Source organism: Heterodontus francisci, chromosome 17 (assembly GCF_036365525.1).
Source record: "Heterodontus francisci isolate sHetFra1 chromosome 17, sHetFra1.hap1, whole genome shotgun sequence".
Classification (NCBI taxonomy): domain Eukaryota; kingdom Metazoa; phylum Chordata; class Chondrichthyes; order Heterodontiformes; family Heterodontidae; genus Heterodontus; species Heterodontus francisci.
Window position 1 is genome coordinate 17,294,216 of NC_090387.1, and position 22,762 is coordinate 17,316,977.

The 22,762-nt window shown below is 44.6% G+C and overlaps 1 protein-coding gene across 3 annotated transcripts in view; it reads right to left on the reverse strand.

Annotated features, from left to right (window-relative positions):
- Window positions 1-22,762, reverse strand: part of wwox (WW domain containing oxidoreductase) — a 1,122,031-nt gene that overhangs the window by 1,068,259 nt on the left and 31,010 nt on the right. For all 3 annotated transcript variants that reach the window (XM_068049087.1, XM_068049088.1, XM_068049089.1), the window contains exons 3-4: window positions 2,804-2,861; window positions 347-525 (exon numbers count right to left, since the gene is read on the reverse strand). In XM_068049087.1, the coding sequence (XP_067905188.1) occupies window positions 347-525; window positions 2,804-2,861 (237 nt within the window). The remainder of the gene's footprint in view (window positions 1-346; window positions 526-2,803; window positions 2,862-22,762) is intronic.

The following is a 22,762-nucleotide window of genomic DNA, read 5'->3' on the forward strand; positions in this document are numbered from 1 at the left end:
CTGATGTCACTTGCATCTTCGTACTATGATTTATTGGTACTATGTATGGAAAGCAGAGATCAAAAGATAGAATGCGTATAAGAGTTGTGAGTAAACCACTGTATAGCAATCACATACTGGAATCATGACGCATGGTCTCTCAAGCCCTGACCCTGCATTGTTACAACTCCATGTATGTGCACTCTGGGGTTTAAAGTAACAGAATGAATTAAAAGAAAACAGTCCAACATTACCAACTGAGCCACGACTGACATTAAAAAGGTAGACTGAGGGAGGCAAGATGTTACATAAACATAAAATATTTTCTATTAATCAAGAAGTTAGGTAGCAAATTGGTGCTACTTACCAATCCCTGAATTTGCCCCAGTGACAATGATAACTTTGCCACTTAGGTCTCGACCTTGTAGAATTTCCATAGCAGCACTGTTCCCATCATATCTCTGCCGAATATTTGGTTGCTCAGATACCTCTTCAACAGTAAATGCTAATCGTGGATCCAGGTATGTGGTCCTTTTGTTTATGTGACTAGGACAAGAGATTTTATAATCAACTTCAATAACTAACTTTAAAGGAAAGATCTAAACAAAATCAAACGGGGAATAAAATAGACATGAAATAATAAATTTATCCATTAGGGCCCTGCTGTTTTTCTTTTTCCCTCCACGACCTTTCTAATTGTTTACATCAAATTACCAAATTCGGATTACCAAATTAAAATTGAGCTGGAGTATTATATTTACTACATAAACAGAATTAATCCCTTTGCCGTAAGCAGCTCTAAACAAATCTGTTTGTTCTTTAGGAACTAGTGGTTTAGAATGTGGATTTGTTGCCTTTGTAAAGTTCTGCAAGTGATTCTCTATGCTGTACCCACTTATTTCAGACATGGTACCCATCAAAAATTATGAAAGGAAATCCGCCATCATTAGAAAAGGCAGAGTATAGGTTAATGTTTTAGGTAAACATACTTTGTTAGGCCTGGAATCTACAAGATAACCAAGCTTCTTTATACTGAACAAGACAAAAGGAGGTTAATAGTCAAGAGTCAGGCAGGTGGACTGTCAGAGACAGAGCAGAATTTTCAATTCAGTCTCCACCGAAACGGAATCCAATTGCTCTAAGAGCAGGCTTTGCCGTGGTGTTTAACACAGCCATGGTATTAGCATCCTACTTCCAGATTTTCCAAACAGAGAGGGCACGTGGAATCATGGGCCCAATCTGTCAAAGAAAGGATTTCTAATTAAAAGGGACCCGAGCATAGGTCAGAAAGGCTCAACTGGACACGCATTCCAGGCTGCAGCAACCACAGAAATGGAGAGAAAACCTGGCAAAGCTGCGCCTCAGGGACTGCAGTGAAGTGATGTTTCCCAAGGACAAGAAGATGATGCTGGCCTCTCAAACCCAAATAGGCATGCATGCAAGAGACCAAGGAAGTCAGCAACAATAGTGTGGTCCCTCCAACCTTGAGACAGTGCACGAAGAGAATAAAGGACCTCAGAAGGGCAGGAAAAGTGAGTGGCAAAACACTTAACTTTCACAGCATTCTACTGCTCAGACAACACCTAGCAGCTCGATTCATTCTTCTCTGCAGGCACTTCTTCACATCCCCATCTGGACATCCAACATTCTTACTGTCATCCTATTGCCCTCATGCCTCAATCACCCTCCAGAGAAATTACTTTTCCCTCCTAGCCAATCAAACCATTGATTGCTAACACTCATAACTCTCTGATGGCTCTTCTAGCAGGAAAGGACAGTACACAACTTTAGGGAGATTCCCGCTTTGGGGGTTGGGGGTGGGGGGGAGGGGGGTGGGTGGTGTTGGTGGGCGGCAGTGAGGCGGTTGCAGTCGCCCTCCAGTGATCGCCCCTTTGACAGCCACTGACAATGCGTGCTCACCTCGTCCACTGGAAAGGAAATCTTGTTCAGAGAGGCTGCAGATGTCCGTAATGGCCTGCCATAAAAGCCTGAACCTCCTGAGGCACTGATGCTCACCCATGGAGAACTGATCCTCCAACTACTGACCCTGTGATGTGGATCTCACCTTGCCTCCTTGGAGCTGGATTAGTCTCCATCCCCACTGACCTGTGCAACAATGTGTGGCTGAGGAGAATGCTGGTGTTGCTCTTGCTCATCAGACGTGCAAGGTAGAGCTTTAAAAACTGTTGCCATGCCGTTGTGAAGGTTGGCAGGAGCGAAGTGCAGCTGAAGGTGAGTGAAGTGCAAGACAGGTGAACTGACTTCCAAAGAAGTTGGAAAGCAGTGAAAACAGTCTGAGAAGTGCTGGTGAGCACCAGCCTCTCACCTGGACATGGTTACAGCTCTTCAGTTTCATTGCTGAAAACTTTCCCAGCCTGTCAGTTTCACTGAAGAAGCACTCCCCACTGTGCACTCACCTGGTTGACCCTGGCTAGTTGCTGACAGCTCAGGAAATATGTGCACTAACTGTTAAAGTCAGAATGTCTGGTCAAAAGCAGTTAATGACCTATCTGCCTATGACAATTACTTACCTGAGAGCTCCAAAGGCAGGTTCTGAATTTCCCCATGGCCCGCCACTTCAATTCCATTGACCGTTCACACTCCAATTTTCTCTTTGGTCTCATTCCGTACTCCACCCAAACTGCTAACCTATATTTTCTCTTTTCAGATGCTAATTGAACATTTCCAGCATTTCCTGCTTTTATTACAGAAATGCAATATTGATTTTTCTCAAATTTCTATTCCAATCCCCAATCGCCCACAAAGATATCACATCAATATACTGAGCTGAAAGATGCAATTCTCATTGGCTTCATCCACTTACTCAACAAAGTACACCTGACCATTTTCATCGGTTTCTTGTTCCCAACCATATGGTAAATCTGTAACAGAAAAAGAGTGCAGATTTTACACTGTAATTCATCTTAAAATAAACACCAATACTAAATTAATATACTCTACTACATGACTCCAAAACATTGTAATATTGCTAGGTTTCCATGGATAAAGGACTTCAGTTATGTGGATTTTATTTTCATTCCTGGGATGTGAGCATCAGTGGCAAGGCCAGAATTTGTTGAGAAGCTGGGCTGTTCTCCTCAGAGAAGGGTCCAGACAGAAGTTTGAGAGAAATTGTTTCCACTGGCGCAAGGGTCGAGAACCACAGGACACAGATTTAAGGTGACTGGCAAAAGAACCAAAGGCAACATGAGGAAAAAACTTTTTTTTTTTTAAATACAGCCAATCATTAGGATCTGGAATGCACTGCCCAAGAGGGTGGTACAGGCAGATTCAGTCATAGCTTTCAAACGAGAATTGAATAAGCACCTGAAGAAAAAAATTGCAGGTCTAGGGGGAAAGGGCAGGGGAGTAAGACTAGCTGAATTGCTCATGCAGAGAACCAACATGGACTCAATGGGATTAATGGTCTCCTTGTGCTGTAACTATTGTCGTGCAATAATGCAACCTGTGGTCCTTAGTTTAAATACAGGATTCTTAAACTTACAGACTCAATGGAGGTGCAGAGTTTTAGGGTCGAGGATGTAATGTTTTATGAGCTAGGTCACATTTTGCAACAACTAAAGACTCTTAAAAAGCCTCTACACCGAATGTTTGATTCAGGGACAAGGAAGATTTTGCAAATAGCCATCTGACCAGTTTCCTAGATTTATGGGGTGGGGAGGAGAACAATCTTTGCATTTCATTAAAAATGTAAGTTGCAACAATTAACTAGCTGATCTCCCATGACATTGTTCAACAGTAATTTGGCCTTATTCTGCAGCACAAATGTGATGTTTCGGTGCTAAAATGGAGCCATATTTGACATGGCCCATCCTTTAAGGCCATGTTAGGGAATCCATTTGTGGAAGTGGTCTCAGTAGCTAATTCTTTCTTTTGGGCCTCCTTATCTCGAGAGACAATGGATACGCGCCTGGAGGTGGTCTGTGGTTTGTGAAGCAGCGCCTGGAGTGTCTATAAAGGCCAATTCTGGAGTGACAGGCTCTTCCACAGGTGCTGCAGAGAAATTTGTTTGTCGGGGCTGTTGCACAGTTGGCTCTCCCCTTGCGCCTCTGTCTTTTTTCCTGCCAACTACTAAGTCTCTTCGACTCGCCACAATTTAGCACTGTCTTTATGGCTGCCCGCCAGCTCTGGCGAATGCTGGCAACTGACTCCCACGACTTGTGATCAATGTCACACGATTTCATGTCGCGTTTGCAGACGTCTTTATAGCGGAGACATGGACGGCCGGTGGGTCTGAGACCAGTGGCGAGCTCGCTGTACAATGTGTCTTTGGGGATCCTGCCATCTTCCATGCGGCTCACATGGCCAAGCCATCTCAAGCGCCGCTGACTCAGTAGTGTGTATAAGCTGGGGGTGTTGGCCGCTTCAAGGACTTCTGTGTTGGAGATATAGTCCTGCCACCTGATGCCAAGTATTCTCCGAAGGCAGCGAAGATGGAATGAATTGAGATGTTGCTCTTGGCTGGCATACGTTGTCCAGGCCTCGCTGCCGTAGAGCAAAGTACTGAGGACACAGGCCTGATACACTCGGACTTTTGTGTTCCGTGTCAGTGCGCCATTTTCCCACACTCTCTTGGCCAGTCTGGACATAGCAGTGGAAGCCTTACCCATGCGCTTGTTGATTTCTGCATCTAGAGACAGGTTACTGGTGATAGTTGAGCCTAGGTAGGTGAACTCTTGAACCACTTCCAGAGCGTGGTCGCCAATATTGATGGATGGAGCATTTCTGACGTCCTGCCCCATGATGTTCGTTTTCTTGAGGCTGATGGTTAGGCCAAATTCATTGCAGGCAGACGCAAACCTGTCGATGAGACTCTGCAGACACTCTTCAGTGTGAGATGTTAAAGCAGCATCGTCAGCAAAGAGGAGTTCTCTGATGAGGACTTTCCGTACTTTGGACTTTGCTCTTAGACGGACAAGGTTGAACAACCTGCCCCCTGATCTTGTGTGGAGGAAAATTCCTTCTTCAGAGGATTTGAACGCATGTGAAAGCAGCAGGGAGAAGAAAATCCCAAAAAGTGTGGGTGCGAGAACAACACTCAGGATAGGAAAGGGCTCTGATGAGGAGCCACCATGTTGAATTGTGCCTTTCATATTGTCATGGAATGAGGTGATGATACTTAGTAGCTTTGGTGGACATCCGATCTTTTCTAGTAGTCTGAAGAGACCACGTCTGCTGACGAGGTCAAAGGCTTTGGTATGTCCAGCTCATCCATGACTGGTAGAGTCTGGGCTGCATTGAGGGCAGTCTCAGTGACAGCATTCTCCCTGGAGTACAGTTCGAGGTAGTGCTCAACCCAGCGGTCCATCTGTTTGCGTTGGTCAGTGATTATGTCCCCCGATTTAGATTTGAGGGGGGCGATCTTCTTGATGGTTGGCCCAAGAGCTCTCTTCATGCCATCATACATTCCTCTGATGTTACCGGTGTCTGAGGCCAGCTGAATATGACTGCATAGGTGTTGCCAGTAGTCGTTTGCGCAACGCCTAGCTGTTCTTTGTGCAGTACTTCTGGCTGCTTTAAGTGCTGCGGATGTTAAATCGCTGGGGGCTTTCTTGTAGTTCAACAGTGCAATGCGCTTAGCGGCTATGACAGGTTCCAGCTCTTCATTATGAGATTGAAACCAGTCTGCATTTCTCTTCGCACTTTTGCCGTAGGTGGTCAAAGCTGACTCATAGATGGCGTCTCCGATGTGGGCCCACTTGGTCTCAGCATCCCCTGTGGGAGTGTTTTGAAGGGCTGTTACAAGTGAATTTAGAAATTTTTGTAACAGCTGTGGGTGAGAAATTCTGCTCGTGTTGATGCGCGGGTGGCCATTCTGCTTGGAATGATGCAACTTCTTTGGTCTGAGTCTAACCTTGCTGCACACCAGGGAGTGGTCGGTGTCGCAGTCCGCACTGTGGAAGCTGCGTGTGATTTGAACACTGTTTAAGGCGGCTCGCCTTGTGACAATGAGGTCTAGCTGGTGCCAACGACGTGATCTTGGGTGCCTCCATGAAACCTGGTGACAGGGTTTAGTGTGAAAGAACGAGTTGGTGATGCAGAGGTTATGATAGGTACACAACTCAAGCAGTCTCTGCCCGTTCTCATTCATCCTTCCAACGCCATAGCGCCCAAGGCAGGAGGGCCATGAGTCATGGTCGGCCCCAACCCTGGCATTAAAGTCCCCCAGCAGGAATAGATGTTCGGTGTTGGGGATGCTGCTAATGATGTTATGGAGTTGTTCATAGAACTGGTCTTTAGCTTCAGGTGGGGAGCAGAGTGTTGGACCATCGATGCTGAGTAGAGACTAAAGACTGGACCAGAGGTGGTGAGCAGTCGGATGGACAGTATGCGTTCCAAGCCATTTGAGGGAGGCTCTATCGTGCTGAGCAAGGAGTTTCTGATGGCGAAGCCCACTCCATGCTGTCTTGGTTCTTCAGGATCCCTGCCCTGCCAGAAGAAGGTGCAGTCTTGCTCTGCTAGAGAGCCACTCGCGGGGAGGCGAGTCTCCTGAAGTGCTGCAATGTCCACATTGAATCTACTGAGCTCGTTGTGAATGATGGCGGTCTTCCGAGAATCGTTGATTTGTGTAAGGTCTTCCGACAGGCCAGGACACATAGTTCTGACGTTCCAGCTTGCAAAGCGAAGGACTGGTACCTTCTTTCCTTTTTTCATGTTGTTTGGTGCGGTGTATCAGTCCACCTTTCGGGCAATGACCCTGAGCTCCAAGCACCCATTGAAGCAGGCAGACTGTGGCGGGACAGAACCTTATTGACCGGGGGCTGCCCGGTTTGAGGCGGGCGGTAGCTGTCCAGTGAGGTGCAATGACCTCTCCCACCGACAAAGGCAACCCGTGGCGCCCAGTTTCTACGCCAATTTATCTGGACTTATAACCCGTAACTGCTGCCTTCCGTGTTGTTTTAGTCGCTGTGAGGCAACTATGGAGTGACCTCTCCATGGCGCATGCCTGGGCAAATTTATGGAGGTTGAGAGTTGCCCAGTCGTCAAAACCCCCCTCTCGGCCTTTCTGGTGGGGTCCAAAGGAGTGCAGGACACGACGTTTGGCACCAGTACGGCTGCAGGAACTGCCGGAAACATGCTAAAGGTGACACATGACCGCCTACGGGGTTCCGCTCCGGATTTTCTGTTAGGGTTTACTCCCTTAGCCTTGGTCTCTGCCGAGACGCCCACAAGGCAGTGGGGTTGTTGGGGCCCCTACACAGGTGTAGGATGGTGCCGGTGGGAGGAGGGGATGCAAGGGGGAGGAGTAGAGGGAGGGGGTGGGGGGGGGGGGGTGCAGGGGAAGGGGGTGCGGGGTGAAGATGGTGCGAGGGGGGGGGCGGGCTGGGACGGGGTTGTGAGGGGGTGAGCTGAGAGGGTGGAGCAGGGAAGGGGACGGGGGTGGGGGGGGGGTGGAAGGGGGGTAAAGGGGGGGGGGGGGGGAAGCTGGTGCAGGTAATAAGCCATTTCCTCAGTGCCCACCATCGACGTCCGGAAAGCTCATCCACATCCTTCGGGAGGTGAAGCATCATTTGGTAGACTTAGAAGTGATTACATTTGCCACGGGTTTTTTTTTTGCAGTGGTTTAAATAAAGGCATGCAGCATTGCCGACAGTGCGCTGCAGATGCTCTCCGAGCCATCTCCCGCGGGCGCTTTGAAGTTGCGGCCGGGGGGGCCGTTCGTGGATTTTTTGGGTGTTCAGGGCACCTTTTCTCAGGACTTCTCTCGGGTCCCGCAGCTCCTTCTTCACCTCAATGGACTTACCGCATGCCGTGGCTGCAGACACTCTGGACTGTGAAGACAGCAGGATCGGAGATTGAAGTATCGGCAGCTGTGCTCGTCAGTTTCATCCGGATCAATTTCATTGAGAAAACAAAGAGCAGGTGTGGCTGGGGGAGGGCAGTGGGCCCAGGTAACATACACTAAACTAACTGTTAGCCTTTAGATCGGGCTAAAATGAACTGATTTAAAGAGCCAGGGGAATTTAAACAGTTTAAGAGGGCAGATTGGGGGAGAAAACGTTAGGGATGGGAGCAGATGGCCATGGATAGAGTTGAACAGCAAGGGAGCTTCCTCGGGAGCTTCCAGCCCAGGAGCCATCTTGAAAGCAGCTCAGTAGCTAATACTTGAAGTTAATTAGAGGCTAATTCAGAGAAAGGTCCCTGTATTGTCAGATATTGCAAATTGCTGGCTCCTGCTCTTGGTAAGTAGCCAGGTCAACCACAGTCTGAGAAAATACCAGTAAATGATTACCTTTCTACTTGTTATACTTGCTACTGTCTGAAGTGCAACAGACATGAACTGCAGAAATATATGAAAAGACCAACGATGCATGAAATAGTACATACATTCCGAGACATCTTTAGAGGGCTAATCTTTGCGTTATGGACAGGTAGAAAGGGGTGCAGGTGGTTCCCACTGTTCACCTCCCAACTGACCGTAATCGTGTTTTGTTAAAAATGATGTTAGTCCCCGAGTGTTTTGTTAGGGTCAAATAAACAGACAAATGACATACTTTGTTAAAACATTATGAGAAAACCTCTTTTTTTAAACAATTCCCGAAATGGTCGCAACCTCATCAATGCAGACATTCACTCATGCACATACACAATAGATAACTAGAGAGGAAAAGGATAAGTAATTTAAGTTCAAAGTGACGTAGGTGTTCATGGTTTACGGTAAACCGGTTACATTTTCTCAGAAGGACAGTCTCTTTTAAAAGGTGCAGGGCTGGGTGTTTGTAGTTTTGAACCTGTTGAGATGTTGTAGATTTTCTGATAGTTAAAGCTTCAGACTGGAGGTGGTGATCACTTTAAGTTCTCTGCTGCAGCAAGGTGAAGTGTAGAATTAGCAGCAGGGCTTCTTCTTTGGCTGGATCTCTTTCACAGTCCCTGGCTGGTCTGCTTTATGAAGGTGTTGGCTTCATCTCCCCTCTCTCACTCCAGAGTTATTCTTTTTAAGGTAAAAAATTCATCACATTAGAGTTTCTATTAGAAGACAGATGGCTCGCTCCCCTGGTGTGACCACACAATAGACCAGGGTGTAGAGACCATGGCTATCAATTGATGTCTGAATGGGGACCCTTCTGTTAACACGGTGCTATTTCACACCTATTCAATTTTGGTTTGCGCTGTGATTCTGTCGATCTCCAGAACCTTTTGTTCGTTCATTCCTGGTGATGAGTCATTAATGCATCAGTGCTCTTTTGAATTTCAAAGAAGCTTTCCCCAAAGCTATTTCAGATGAGGTTAAGAAGTTCCATGCTTGTAGACACGTTTGCTGATTTCCACTACAGGAGGGGTCACGTGACCACTACTCCATTTTGACTGTGGTACAAGTGGCCATGTTCTTGTGGATATGTTTAACAGTTATTTGTTAAAATTCATAACTCTCCCATTTTATTACTGCTCCTTCATGCATGACACATATTCTGGAATCTTTAAAAGGCATATAAAATATGCACACATTCTGATCTGGCCACACGTTTTCTAAATGTGTGAATGCTCGGCATTTATACCAGCTTGAATTGGGCCCTGTTATAAGGAAAGAAGTTAGATCATGCTATATTCTTTGAGCAGATAGTTTTCTTCGCAGGCCTTGTTGGGATGACCAGAAAGTATGTCTCCTTATCGTGATTTCAATGCTGAAAAGGATCATGCAGTAAAAATGACATGAATGCCATTTGTCAAACTAATTAAAATGTGGTAAATTTTAGTTCCTGCCAGAGACTTCTTTAGTTTAATGGCACTTTTGGAAGTGATCTGAATTGATCACTGATTGCAAATTCCAGCCCAATGCAAAATCAGGACAATTAAAACAACAGCAAGGTTAACAGCACTCACTTATTTAGGCGCAAATCAGACAGCAAATTCTGGCAAGCGCTCATGCACAGTTGAATGTACATCCGTTAGCTGCTGTCAAAGATGTAACATCTCTCTGTAATCTTCCAGAAAGTGGCATCGCTCCACCCGGCTCCCCATTCAAATGTACTGAACAGTATGATGTTCCTGTACTTCCCTTCAATACAGACGAAACCTCCCAAAAAAAGTTAGGACTTATCCATTCTAGTCTAAGTACCCTTTCAATGGCACTGTAAGTCTTAATCAGTACAAAACCCACTCTGGCTCTGAAAGTTAACTTTATTATGAAGCTTCATTCCTTCTGATTTTAATTACTGTTGATTTTAAAAAAGCATTACATTTTAATTTTTCTTTGTTTTTCCTCTCTCAATCAAATCTTTCTTTCCCTAGATTTAGTTTGCTTTCTGTGCCTGATTTGACAATGAATTAACTACCCTGACTGACACCCCTGCGTCAGACTCTTTGCTACTCATGAACAATTCTTCAACCTGATTGGTTAAGCAGACAGTCGCTTGCCCTGTTCACCTCTGTCCCAGATACACTGTAGAGGCCACTGCACTGTTTGGATGTTTGGTTACCAGCAAGTTGCTGTGCAAACCCCAGAGAAAGTCTATGGGCAAATGCACATCGAACTAACAGCTGGTGCTATTTGTTCGCCACTCAGTAAAATCCAACCCAACACATATTCATGTTTTTTATTCGTTCATACGATGTGGACATTGCTGGATAGGCCTGCATTTATTGCCCATCCCCAATTGCCCTTGAGAAGGTGGTGGTGAGCTGCCTTCTTGAACCGCTGTGTCCTTGGGGTGTAAGCACAACCACAGTGCTGTTAGGAAAGGAGTTCCAGGATTTTGACCCAGCGACAGTGAAGGAACGGTGATATAGTTCCAAGTCAGGATGGTGTGTGGCTTGGAGGGGAACTTGCAGGTGGTGGCGTTCCCAAGCATCTGCTGCCCTTGTCCTATGTGGTCGAGGTCACAGTTTGGAAGGTGCTGTTGAAGGAGCCTTGGTGAGTTGCTACAGTGCAATTTGTAGATGGGACATATTGCTGCCACTGTGTGTTGGTGGTGGAGGCAGTGAATGTTGAGGGTGGCGGATGGGGTGCCGATCAAGCGGACTGCTTTGTGCTGGATAGTTTCGAGCTTAGATGGTGGACAAGCACTCGCGAGACAGGAGGCAAGTTACTTGCCTCAGAATTCCCAGCCTCTGACCTGTTCTTGGAGCCACAGCATTTATGTGGCTGCTACAGTTCAGTTTCTGGTCAATGGTGAACCCAGGATGTTGATAGTGGGGGATTCAGCAATGGTAATGCCATTGAATGTCAAGGGGAGATGGTGAGACTCTCTTTTGTTTGAGATGGTCATTGCCTGGCACTTGCGACATAAATGTTACTTGCCACTTATCAGCGCAAGCCTGGAGGTTTTCCAGGTATTGCTGCATACGGACATGGACTGCTTCAGTATCTGAGGAGTCGCGAATGGTACTGAACATTGTGCAATCATCAACGAACATCCACACCTGACCTTATGATTGAGGGAAGGTCATTGATGAAGCAGCTGAAGATGGTTGGGCCTAGGACACTACCCTGAGGAATTCCTGCTGTGATGTCCTGGGACTGAGACGACTGACCTCCAACAACCACAACCATCTTCTTTTGCGCTAGGTATGACTCCAATCAGCGGAGGCCTTTCCCCTTGATTCCCACTGACCCCAATTTTGCTCGGTCTCTTTGATGCCATACTCGGTCAAATGCTGCCTTGATGTCAAGGGCAGTCAATCTCATCTCACCACTGGAGTTCAGCTCTTTTGTGCCTGTTTGAACCAAGGCTGTGATGAGGTCAGGAGCCTGGCCGAACCCAAACTGAGCATCACTGAGCAGGTTATTGCTGAGCAAGTGCCACTTGATAGCACTGTCAATGACACCTTCCATCCCTTTGCTGATGTTAGAGTGTAAACTAATAGGGGGGTAATTGGCCAGGTTGGATTTGTCCTGCTTTTTGTGCACAGGACATACCTAGGAAATTTTTCCAAATTGCTGGGTAGATGCTAATGTTGTAACTATACTGGAACAGCTTGGCTAGGGGCACAGCTACTTCTGCAGCATAAGTCTTCAGTCCTAATGCTGGAATATTGTCAGAGCCCATAGCCTTTGTAGTATCCAGTGCCAAAACCAGAACCAAAAATAGCAACATACTATTTAATCGTAGAGACTGAATGGTTTTATGTTCATATTACAAAGGGTGCATCTTGCAATGAAAACCTGGCAGTGTGAAGTTCAATGCTAATTATAACTTCAATCCTGCCATGTCCTCCTGTCATCCTATCTATTCAAAGTAACTTCATTATACTGTTACTAAGTGAAAGCCAATTCAGCCAGAGATATTGTGATACACAAACTACCACTGCACTTATGATATGCTTCTGTTAATGGCTATTAAGGATTATTCAATACTTAACCACGTGATTGTACAAACATGCGTGCCTTTTGTCATTGAATGTCCCGCTCTCCACCCTATCACAGACCTTCCCTTTTGTTCTTCTCCCACCCCACCACCCCCTCACTTCTTCAAAATCCATTACATTTCTAACCTTTGCCAGTTCTGAAGAAAAACCATCGACCTGAAATATTAATTCTGCTTCTCTCCCCATAGATGCTGCCTGACCTGCCGAGTGTTTCCAGCATTTTCCATTGGTGTTTCAAATTTCCAGCATCCGCAGTATTTTGCTTTTGTATGCATGTCATATTTGTTAAATGAATTATTCGTTAATGCAGACTCATATCTAACTTAGATTTTGATGCTGAAGAGTTAAATTGCACTTCCCTTGAGTTTTTGCTGTTGGCCTGGTATTGACTGACCTAGCTATATTCAAAGCAGATTATGTAGGATGTTTTGAAGTGAGCTAATTTCAGCAAAGAAGAAATTTCAGACACAATTTAATTGGGGTCTTACTTAATAGCTCAATTTAATTTTCAAAATATATGCGCTGACAATGGAGACCAGAGGAGGCGGCTGGAAAGGCAAGATTCGAGTTATACCTGCCAATACTATACATCTTGAAATTCTGAAATACATTTTTTTTTTACATTTTGTGGATATTATGCAGAACCTAAAATGCATTAAACTATCAACTTGAGCACAGATTATTTTTCAAAAAGCAATGAACTTTAATTATGGCACCCTCACTGTGTGTTGGGAAAATATATCAGCTGCTCAGTTACTCTCTTTCCACAGCTCACTTTTGAAAATTCTTGCAAAAGTTACATTTTTTCATAAGTTAATGTTAATTTTCTCACAGCAGGAGTGTACCACGTTACTACAATGATAAAATACTGACCATTCCATTTCACATACTTCTGCCCTCACCCCTTTCCCTCCCTCTCATACCCACAGCAGGGCTTCCCTCATCCTCATCTTTCACCTCACTAGCCTCCATATTCAAAGGATCATCCTCTGCCGTTTTCACCACCTGCAGCGAGATGCCAACACCAAACATATCTGCGGCTCCCCTCCCCTTTCAGCCGAGTAAAGGGACTATTTCCTCCATGACGCCCTGATCCACTCCTCAATCATGTTAATTGTGCATCAATTGCTTAATTATATGCAGGTGGAGGGTGTTAATTGGAGTCTTATTTGAGCACAGCACAGTGCTCGAGGGTGGCACAGTGGTGCAGCAGCTCGCACAGCAGCCTCACAGCTCCAGCGACCCGGGTTCAGTTCTGAGTACCACCTGTGCAGAGTTTGCAAGTTCTCCCTGTGACCGCGTGGGTTTCCTCCGTGTGCTCCGGTTTCCTCCCACATGCCAAAGACTTGTAGGTTGATAGGTAAACTGGCCATTGTAAAAACTGCCCCTAGTGTAGGTAGGTGGTAGGAGAATTGAGGGAAGGTGGGGATGTGAAAGGGGAAAAATGGGATTAATGTAGGATCAGTATAAAATGGGTGGTTGATGGTCGGCACGGACTCGGTTGGCCGAAGGGCCTGTTTCGGTGCTGTATGACTAACTTATAAGGAGACACTTACTGAGACTGGTGGAGGGCTTGAGTGAGGAGCTACTTGACTGTAATCCTTTTTACTCTGTACAATAAATGTGAAACTGAGTAAAGGTAGACTCCAGCATCATCCTTCCACAACAAGCTTTCTAGAATTTAACAAGTCACGCCAACACTGTTCAAGACCCAAACACTCCTTCCAGGTGAAACAGCAATTTCTGAAGAAGGGTCACTGACCTGAAACATTAACTCTGCTTCTCTCTCCACAGATGCTGCCAGACCTGCTGAGTGTTCCCAGCATTTCTTGTTTTTATTTCCGATTTCCAGCATCCGCAGTATTTTGCTTTTAATGAAACAGCAATTTACTTGTACTTCTTTCAATTTAGTATACTGTATTCGCTGCTCACAATGCGATCTCCTGTACAGTGGGGAAATGCAACACAGATCGGGTGACCACTTTGCAGAACACCTCTGTTCAGTCCATAAGCATGACCCCGAGCTTGGTCGCCTGTCATTTTAATTGTCCACCTTATTCCTCTCTGCCCTCTGTCTCCTACAGTGTTCCAATGAAGCTCAACATAAGCTTGAGGATCAGTACCTCTTCTTTCAATTAAGCACTTTGTAGCCTTCTGAATTCACTCAGTTCAGCAAATTAGTTCGTCACTCTGCCCCAATTTTGTTTCCTTTTTCTTTCCTGGTTTTAGTTTTTCCTTTTCTTTGTGTTTTCGGACCACAGCTGTTCATGATTCTGCCATTCACACCTCCTTAGACACATCTTTTGCTTCTTAACAAAAGCAAAATACTGAATATGCTGGAAATCTGAAATAAGAACAGAAATGCTGAAAATACTCAGCAGCTCTGGCAGCCTTTGTGGAGGGAAAAAACAGTTAATGTTTCAGTTCTGTGACCTTGGTCACGGTTTCTCTCCCCATAGAGGCTGCCAGACCTGAGTATTTCCAGTAATCTTCTGTTTTTATTTTGTTTCTTTACTTGTCCTATTACCACTCATTTTTGCCTTGCACCATCTCTTGTCATTTCATCTCTCCTGTCTTCCATCCTATCACAGACTATCCCTTTTGTTCCTTTTCCCACCCTCCCTCCTTTCACTGACTCTGTACTTGCTGAGAACCTGTTATAGCGACCTGAAACATTAACTGTTTCCCTCTCCACAGATGCTGCCAGACCTACTGGAGAACAGCTGAACCTAGTTAAATAGGTAGCTCGTTTAAACTGGTTTTTCTAACTGTAGTAGAGCTGGCTTATGTGAGTTTCAGGGAGTATAAATACAGGGGTCTGGAGTGCAGCTTGGACAGAGTGTGAAGCTGGGAGTTTGGGGAAGAGGAGAAGCAGGTGCTCCTTTCTTCTACCTTTTTCAGCCTCCAGTAGTTGGTTCCTTTGTCTCCAAGCTTGGAGAGTGCAACTTAACTCGTAAGCCGATTGGTCAGGGAGTGTGAGGGAGTGAGTGTAAATAGCTGAATAGAAAAAAACGTTAAAGTTTTAAATAACCCTCAACTACCTACAGGAGAAGGAGCTGATTAGTGAGTGAGGGTCTGTAATTCTACATTTTACTAGCAACTAGCTTAAAAGTAAAGGTTGGGGTATGGCAGGACAGCTCAGCTGAGTGGAGTGTGCCTCCTGTGGGATGTAGGAAGTCATGGACACTGCAAGTGGTCTTGACTAACACGTCTGCAGGAAGTGTCACCAGCTACTGAAACCGGAGCTCCAAGTTTTGGAACTCAAGAGGCAGCTGGAATCATCCTGGTGCATCTGCGAGGCAGAGAACTATGTGGATAGCACGTTTAGGGAGGCGGTCACACCACAGGTTATGAGCGTGCAGGCAGAGATGGAATGGGTGACCACCAGAAAGTCTAGGAGGACCAGACAGTTAGTGCAAGAGTCCTCTGAGTCTATCTCGCTCACGAACCGCTTTTCCATTTTGGACGCTGGTGAGGGCGATGGTTCCTCAGAGGTGTGTACCAACAGCCAGGTTCAGAGCACCAGAGATGGCACAGCCGCACAGGCAGGAAAAAAAGAGTGGAAGAGAAATAGTGGTAGGAGATTCAATAGGGGAACAGACAGGCATTGCTGAGGCCGTAGGCAATGACTCCAGGATGGAATGTTGCCTCCCTGGTGTCAGGGTCAAGGATGCCAGAGTGGCTGCAGGACATTAAGGGAGAGGGTGAACAGCCAGAAATTGTGGTTCACATTGGTACCAATGACATAGGTAGAAAGAGGGACGAGGTCCTGAAAGCAGATTTCAGGGTGTTATGTAAGATATGAAAAAGCAGGACCTCAGAGGTTTTTTTTTATTCATTCATGGGATGTGGGCGTCACTGGCTAGGCCAGTATTTATTGCCCATCCCTAATTGCCCTTGAGAAGTTGGTGGTGAGCTGCCTTCTTGAACCGCTGCAGTCCATGTGAAGTTGACCTCGTAGCGGTTAGGTACAACTGAGTGGCTTGCTAGACCATTTCAGACGGCATGCAAGAGTTAACCACATTGCTGTGGGTCTGGAGTCACATGTAGGCCAGACCAGGTAAGGATAGCAGATTTCCTTCCCTAAAGGACATTAGTGAACCAGATGAGTTTTTACAACAATTGACAATGGTTTCATGGCCATCATTAGACTAGCTTTTTAATTCCAGATTTATTAATTAAATTCAAATTCCACCTCCTGCTGTGGTGGGATTCGAACCCATGTCTCCAGAGCAATACCCTAAGTCTCTGGGTTACTAGGCCAGTGATAATACCACTACACCACAGCCTTCCCGCTAATCTCTGGATTACTCCTAGTGCCACGCGCTAGCGAGCTCAGAAATAAGACGTTAAAGCTGATGAATGCGTGGTTGGAGAGATGGTGCAGGAGGGAGGCCTTTAGATTCCTGGGGCATTGGGACCGGTTCTGGGGGCGTGGGACCTGTAAAAGCCACACGGTCTGCACCTCAATAGGGCCAGGACCAATACCCTTGCTTGGAGGTTTGCTAGTGCTGTTGGACAGGGCTTAAACTAGTTTGGCAGGGGATGGGAACTGGAGGATAGACTCAGACGGGGCAAAAATCAGAAATGGAAATGGAAGACAGAAAATACAAAGGATGACAGAAAATACAAAGGATGGAAAATTTTTTAAAAAGGTTTGGCAGTGCTCAAGGGTATATGCTTCAATGCAAGCAGCAAGCAATAAAGTAGATGAGCTACGGGCACAGATAGAAACACGGCAGTATGATATAGCTATTACAGAAACATGGCTTGAAGAGGGACAGGAATGGCAGCTCAACGATCCTGGTTACAGGATTTTCAGACGAGATAGGGAGGGGGATGCAAAGGAGCAGGGGGTAGCAATTTTGGTTAGTGAAGCAATTACAGCTGTGAGGAGGGATATGTTAGAAGGACCATCAAGTGAGGCAATATAAATTGAGCTAACAAAAAAGGGCAGTCACATTACTGGGAGTGTACTATAGACCCCCAAACAGTCAGAGGGAGATAGAAGAGCAAATATGTAGACAAATCTCTCAAAAATGCAAAAACAGTAAGGAATTTTAACTACCCCAATATTAACTAGGATAGTTTTAGTGTGAAAGGAATGGAGGGAACAGAATTCTTGAGGTGCATTCAGGAAAACTTCTTTTGGCCAGTATGTAGCAAGTCCAACAAGAGACAGCATGGTTCTGGACTTGGTTTCAGGTAATCAAGTTGGGCAGGTGGAAGGAGTGGCAGTGGAAGAGCATTTTGGTAGTTGTGATCATAATTCAGTTAGTTTTAACATAATTATGGTAAAGGACAGTGATACAAGAGTTAAAGTTCTAAACTGAGGCAAGGCCAATCTTACTAAGCTGAGAAGTGATTTAGCAAAAGAAACAGCTACTTGAAAGTAAATGAGTGTCAGAGCGGTGGATGGCAAAAGGAGAGATTCAAGGGGGTTCAGAGTAAACGTTCCCACAAAGAGAAAGGGTGGGACGGCCAAATCTAGAGCCCCCTGGATGTCAAGGAGCTTACAGAGTATGATAAGGCAGAAAAGGAAAGCTTATATCAGACACGGAGAACTCAATATTACAGAAAGCCAAGGGGAGCATAGAAAGTGAAATCAAAAAAGAAATTAGTAAAGCAAACGCATAAAAGAATATTGGCAAGTAAAATCAAGGAGAACCCAAAGATGTTTTATCAATACATTAAGAGTAAGAGGATAACTAAGGAAAGAGTAGGACTAATAAAGGACAAAAAAGATAACCCATGTGTATGGGTGGAAAATGTTGGTATGGTTCTTAATGAATGCGTCTGTCTTCACAAAAGAGAGGGACAATGCAAACATCGTAGTTAAGGAGGAGGGGTGTGAAGCATTGGATGTGATAAACATAGGAGGAGAGAAAGTATTAATGGGATTAGCATCCTTGAAAGTTGATAAATCACTAGGGTCAGGCTGTTAAAAGAGAGGAAATAGCAGATGGCCTGACCATCATTTACCATCTCACTGGATGCAGATGTGGTGTCAGAGGATTGGAGATCTGCTAACGTTATATCTTTGTTTAAAAAGGGAGCAAAGGATAGACCGAATAATCACAGGCCAGTCAGTCTAACCTCAGTAGTGGGCAAATTATTGGAATCAATTCTGAGACAGGATAAACTGTCACTTAGAAAGGCATAGGTTAATCAAGGATAGTCAGCATGGATTTGTTAAGTGAAGATATTGTCTGACTAACTTGATCGAATTTTTTTGAGGAAGCAACAAGGAAGATAGATAAGGGTAGTGCAGTTGAAGTGGTCAACATGGATTTTAGCAAAGCTTTTGACAAGGTCACACATGGCACACTGGTTTAAAAAAAAAAGGCCCAGGGGATCCAGGGGAATGTAGCAAGCTGCAGACAAAATTGGCTCAGTGACAGGAAACAGAGGGTAATTGTTGACTCGTATGTTTACAACCACAAGACTGTTTCCAGTGGGGCTCTGCAGGGCTCAGTACTAAGTCCCCTGTATTTTGTGGTATATATTAATGATTTGGACGCAAATGTCGGGAGAATGATCAACAAGTTTACAGATGACACAAAAATTGGCCGTGTGGTTGATCACAAGGAGGATAGCTATAGACTGCAGGAAGATATTAATGGACTGGTCAGATGGGCAGAAATGTGGCAAATGGAATTTAACGCAGAGAAGTGTGAGGTGATGCATATGGGAAGGTCAAACAAGGCAAAGGGAGGATACTGAGAGGTGTAGAGGAAGTGAGGGACCTTACAGTGTATGTCCACAGATCCTTGAAGGTAGCAGGACGGGTCAATAAGGTGGTTAAGACGGCATATGGAATCCTTTCCTTTATTAGTCGAGGCATAGAATATAAGAGTAGGAATGTTATGCTGAAACGGTCATGAAGACCCCACCTGCCAAGAATGAGGCATATTAATTTTTATCAAACAAACATTGATTTTAAACTGTAGCTGGAGTGAAGAGATAACTTGTTTAAAGAGATCAGCAGTGGCTGAAAAACATTCGCATACTAAGAGACAGTGCCTAGAGAGACAATAGAACTGCTACCTGATCCAATTAACCCAAATGGATTTTAATCAACAAACACTGAATGTGTAAGAAAGACCGCATTCCAGGGTATCTGCTAAGATGGAGAATCCACAAACGCAGGAGTTTGTTAAAAGAATAAGTCACATGACTAACCTAATGGCCCAGGTGGTTTTGAACTATACTCTCAGCACAGCTTGGGTCAGATTGCAACTGAACTTGCAAGAACAGAGCCTCTCTCCTGGCCCTCTCACTGATCACCAGATCTACTGAAGTCACTTAAACCTCAAGAGAGAAGACTCCTACATCAAAACAAGTTTTAAAGTGTGCACTGGGCCCCAACGAAACGGCAAGACTTATCAGCAATAAAAGACTCTACATCCAACTCAAAAGGACCCTAAATAATTCCCAGCTATTGCCTCAAACTTTTCCCCTATATTCTTTCTACTTTTCTGTCTCTATCTGCGTGTGTTTATCGCATATGCATGCTCGCATCGCGTATTCGTAGTCATTAACTGAATCAGAGTTTAAGGTTAATAAATTTCCACCTTTCTTGTTTAAAGGTAAGAAAACCTGTCTGGTTGATTTCTTTGCCTTACAATTGGAGAGGAGGGGCTAAAAACATGGTGTTTTTAAAATTAAACTCCGTTACGATTAAACCAGGCAAAGGCTGAGAGGGAACCCATAGACCCCTTTCTCACCTGGTTGTAACACTATATAACACATTAGTTAGGCCACAACTCGAGTTGTGTGCGCAGTTCTGGTCACCTTATTACAGTAAGGGTACAGGGGAGATTAATGAGGATGTTGCTGGGACCGTAAAATTGCAGCTATGAGGAAAGATTGGATAGGCTGGGGTTGTTTTTCTTGGAACAGAGGAGGCTGAGGGGAGATTTGATCGAGATGTGCAAAATTGTGAGCGGCCTAGATAGAGTGGATGAAAAGGGCCAATTTACCTCAGCAGAGGTCAGTGACTAGGGGGCATAGATTTAAAGTGATTGGTAGAAGGATTAGAGGGGACATGAGGAAAGGTTTTTTTTATCCAGAGGGTGGTGGGGGTCTGGAACTCACTGCCTGAAAAGGTGGTAGAGGCAAAAAACCTCATCTCATTTTAAAAAGTGCCTGGATGTGCACCTGAAGTGCTGTAACCTGCAGGACTACAGACCAAATGCTGGAAAGTGGGATTAGGCGGGGTGGCTCTTTTGTTTTTCGCAGGCACAGACTCGAAGGGCCCAGTGGCCTCTTCCTGTGCCGTAAACGTGTTATTATTCTATTCTATAAGTGTTTCCAACATCTTCGGTTTTTAATGATGATCAAGTATTGACACTCATCTTGTATAGCAGTGTTAATCTTTTATACAGCATGTTTTAATTTGTAGGAATTGATTAATAAACTATTTAAATGATAACATTTGAGATGAACAGAAGACTGAGTGTTATAGGTGCTCTGCACCCATTAGCAACGGTCGAATGGTTTAATGTTGAAATTTTCACTGCCCAATTTGCACCCAAATTGAAATTGAATTTCATACCCATTTTAGCCTGATCTGAACTGTCCTGGAGAATGTGTCCCAACACATTGGTCCAAAACACAAATTGTGTGGAGAATTGGCAACAATGCCCAGGAAAATAGACATTTCAGACTCGGGTGCAGCACAGCTCTTAAAACATTGGGGAAGAGTCATCCTCCCGCTTAATCAGCACATATGTAAGGGATCTGTACAACTTGCAAATTTACTGTTGAATCATCTTTTTCCTTTTCACAATTTCAAACCATTAATTCACAGCCAATCATCCCACGGGGTATAATTCTTGACAGCCATCAAAAGTTTCTAGCTAGAATTTAAGAAATTCATCGAGCTGGATAATTTTTAGAGCAGGAAACCTGCTTCTGGATATTCAGCAATGCTGTTCTGTAATTCATTGCTAGGGGATGTCTATCCTGCACCTGGATTGAATTGCCCTTCAGCTTATCATCTAGGGACAATCAGATAGAAACACATATCGGACAATTGTGCAGAAGATGGATGTTTTTCAGAAGCAAGATCAAAAACTGTTATGCTCAATTTGAAAAAAGCCATTTATAAATACACACACCACACAAACATGAACAAAAATATTTTAAAGAAATGTCATCAGAATAATTTACAAAATGAAACCCAAGTTCCTGCATATTTTGCTTCACTTAAAAAAAAACTCAAAGAAAGAAAAATGAATCCTAGCTTGAAAGATCTACCTATCTCGTCCCATGCACTCATCATCCTTGTGCTCGCTGCAGCCAACGCCTCAAATTTCAAATCCTCATCTTCATGGTTACATCCCTTCACAGCCTTGTCCCCTCCCTATCTGTGACCTCCTCCAGCTCTACAATCCTCCCCAAATTCTGCATTCCTCCAGCTCTAGCCTCTTGTGCATTCTACACTCCCCTTACCCTACAAATGGCAGCCAGGTCTTCAGCTGTCTAGACCTTAAAGTCTGGAATTCCTTCACTAAAACACTCTGTCCCTCCACACTTCTCCTTTAAGGCCCTCCTTAAAACTCAACTCTTTGGCCAAGCTTTTGATCACCCATCCTAATATCTCCTTCTTTGGCTCAGCATCCATTTTTAGGGGTTAGTTTTGTTGTCATCTTAGACCATGTGAGGAAGTTAAAGTAACATCAGTTCATACCTTTGCTAATTGGCAAAGCTTGAGCTTTGTTTTTAATTCATAACACTGAGCATAGAAATTTCTTCAAGCCGCGCACCCTTTTTGCCCTCTCTTCAACCCACACCTCTCCTTTCTGCTGCCTCTCCAAAATATCTGCATTGACTGTAAACAAAAAAATTGTTTAGTTAACTTGATTCTTGGATTTGAACATTTTGCAAATGATTTAACATTTAAACAATGCTAAAAGCTCTCAAACTTTTAAACTCATCCCTTGGTGACAAATGAAATAGATTAATGTCTCAAATGTAAGCAACAAAATGCTTTTCCATATAAAATTCTTCTTGCGTTTCTAGACAAAAAAAATTAAATCCCAGTAAGAACTTACAACAGTTGACTAAACTTTTAAACTTGGTTTATACTCCATTAGTTTAACACGAAGCATAGACAGAAAAATACCAAATCAAACCAGCATGCTTTTTGCCTGATCAATTTCCTCCCCTCTCAAAAGTCATCAAACCCTTTCTCACAACCTGATAACACTATGTCACGAGCACTGGTCGTCCTCCGTAAGCTTGCTTAAAAAGCCATTATTCATGCATGAACTTTGACAGTGAGCAAGTTATTGGCTGTGCAGGGCATCACAGCAGAGGCTGACTGTGTCCTCCACTGATATAATAGACAAGGATTTCCTGCCGTGTTCACAGCAAAAAGTCTGATTATTTCCTTCGCCCTAACCCTATGGTGCTGAGGCCAATTGGTGTTTCCTACCACCATCCCAACTCA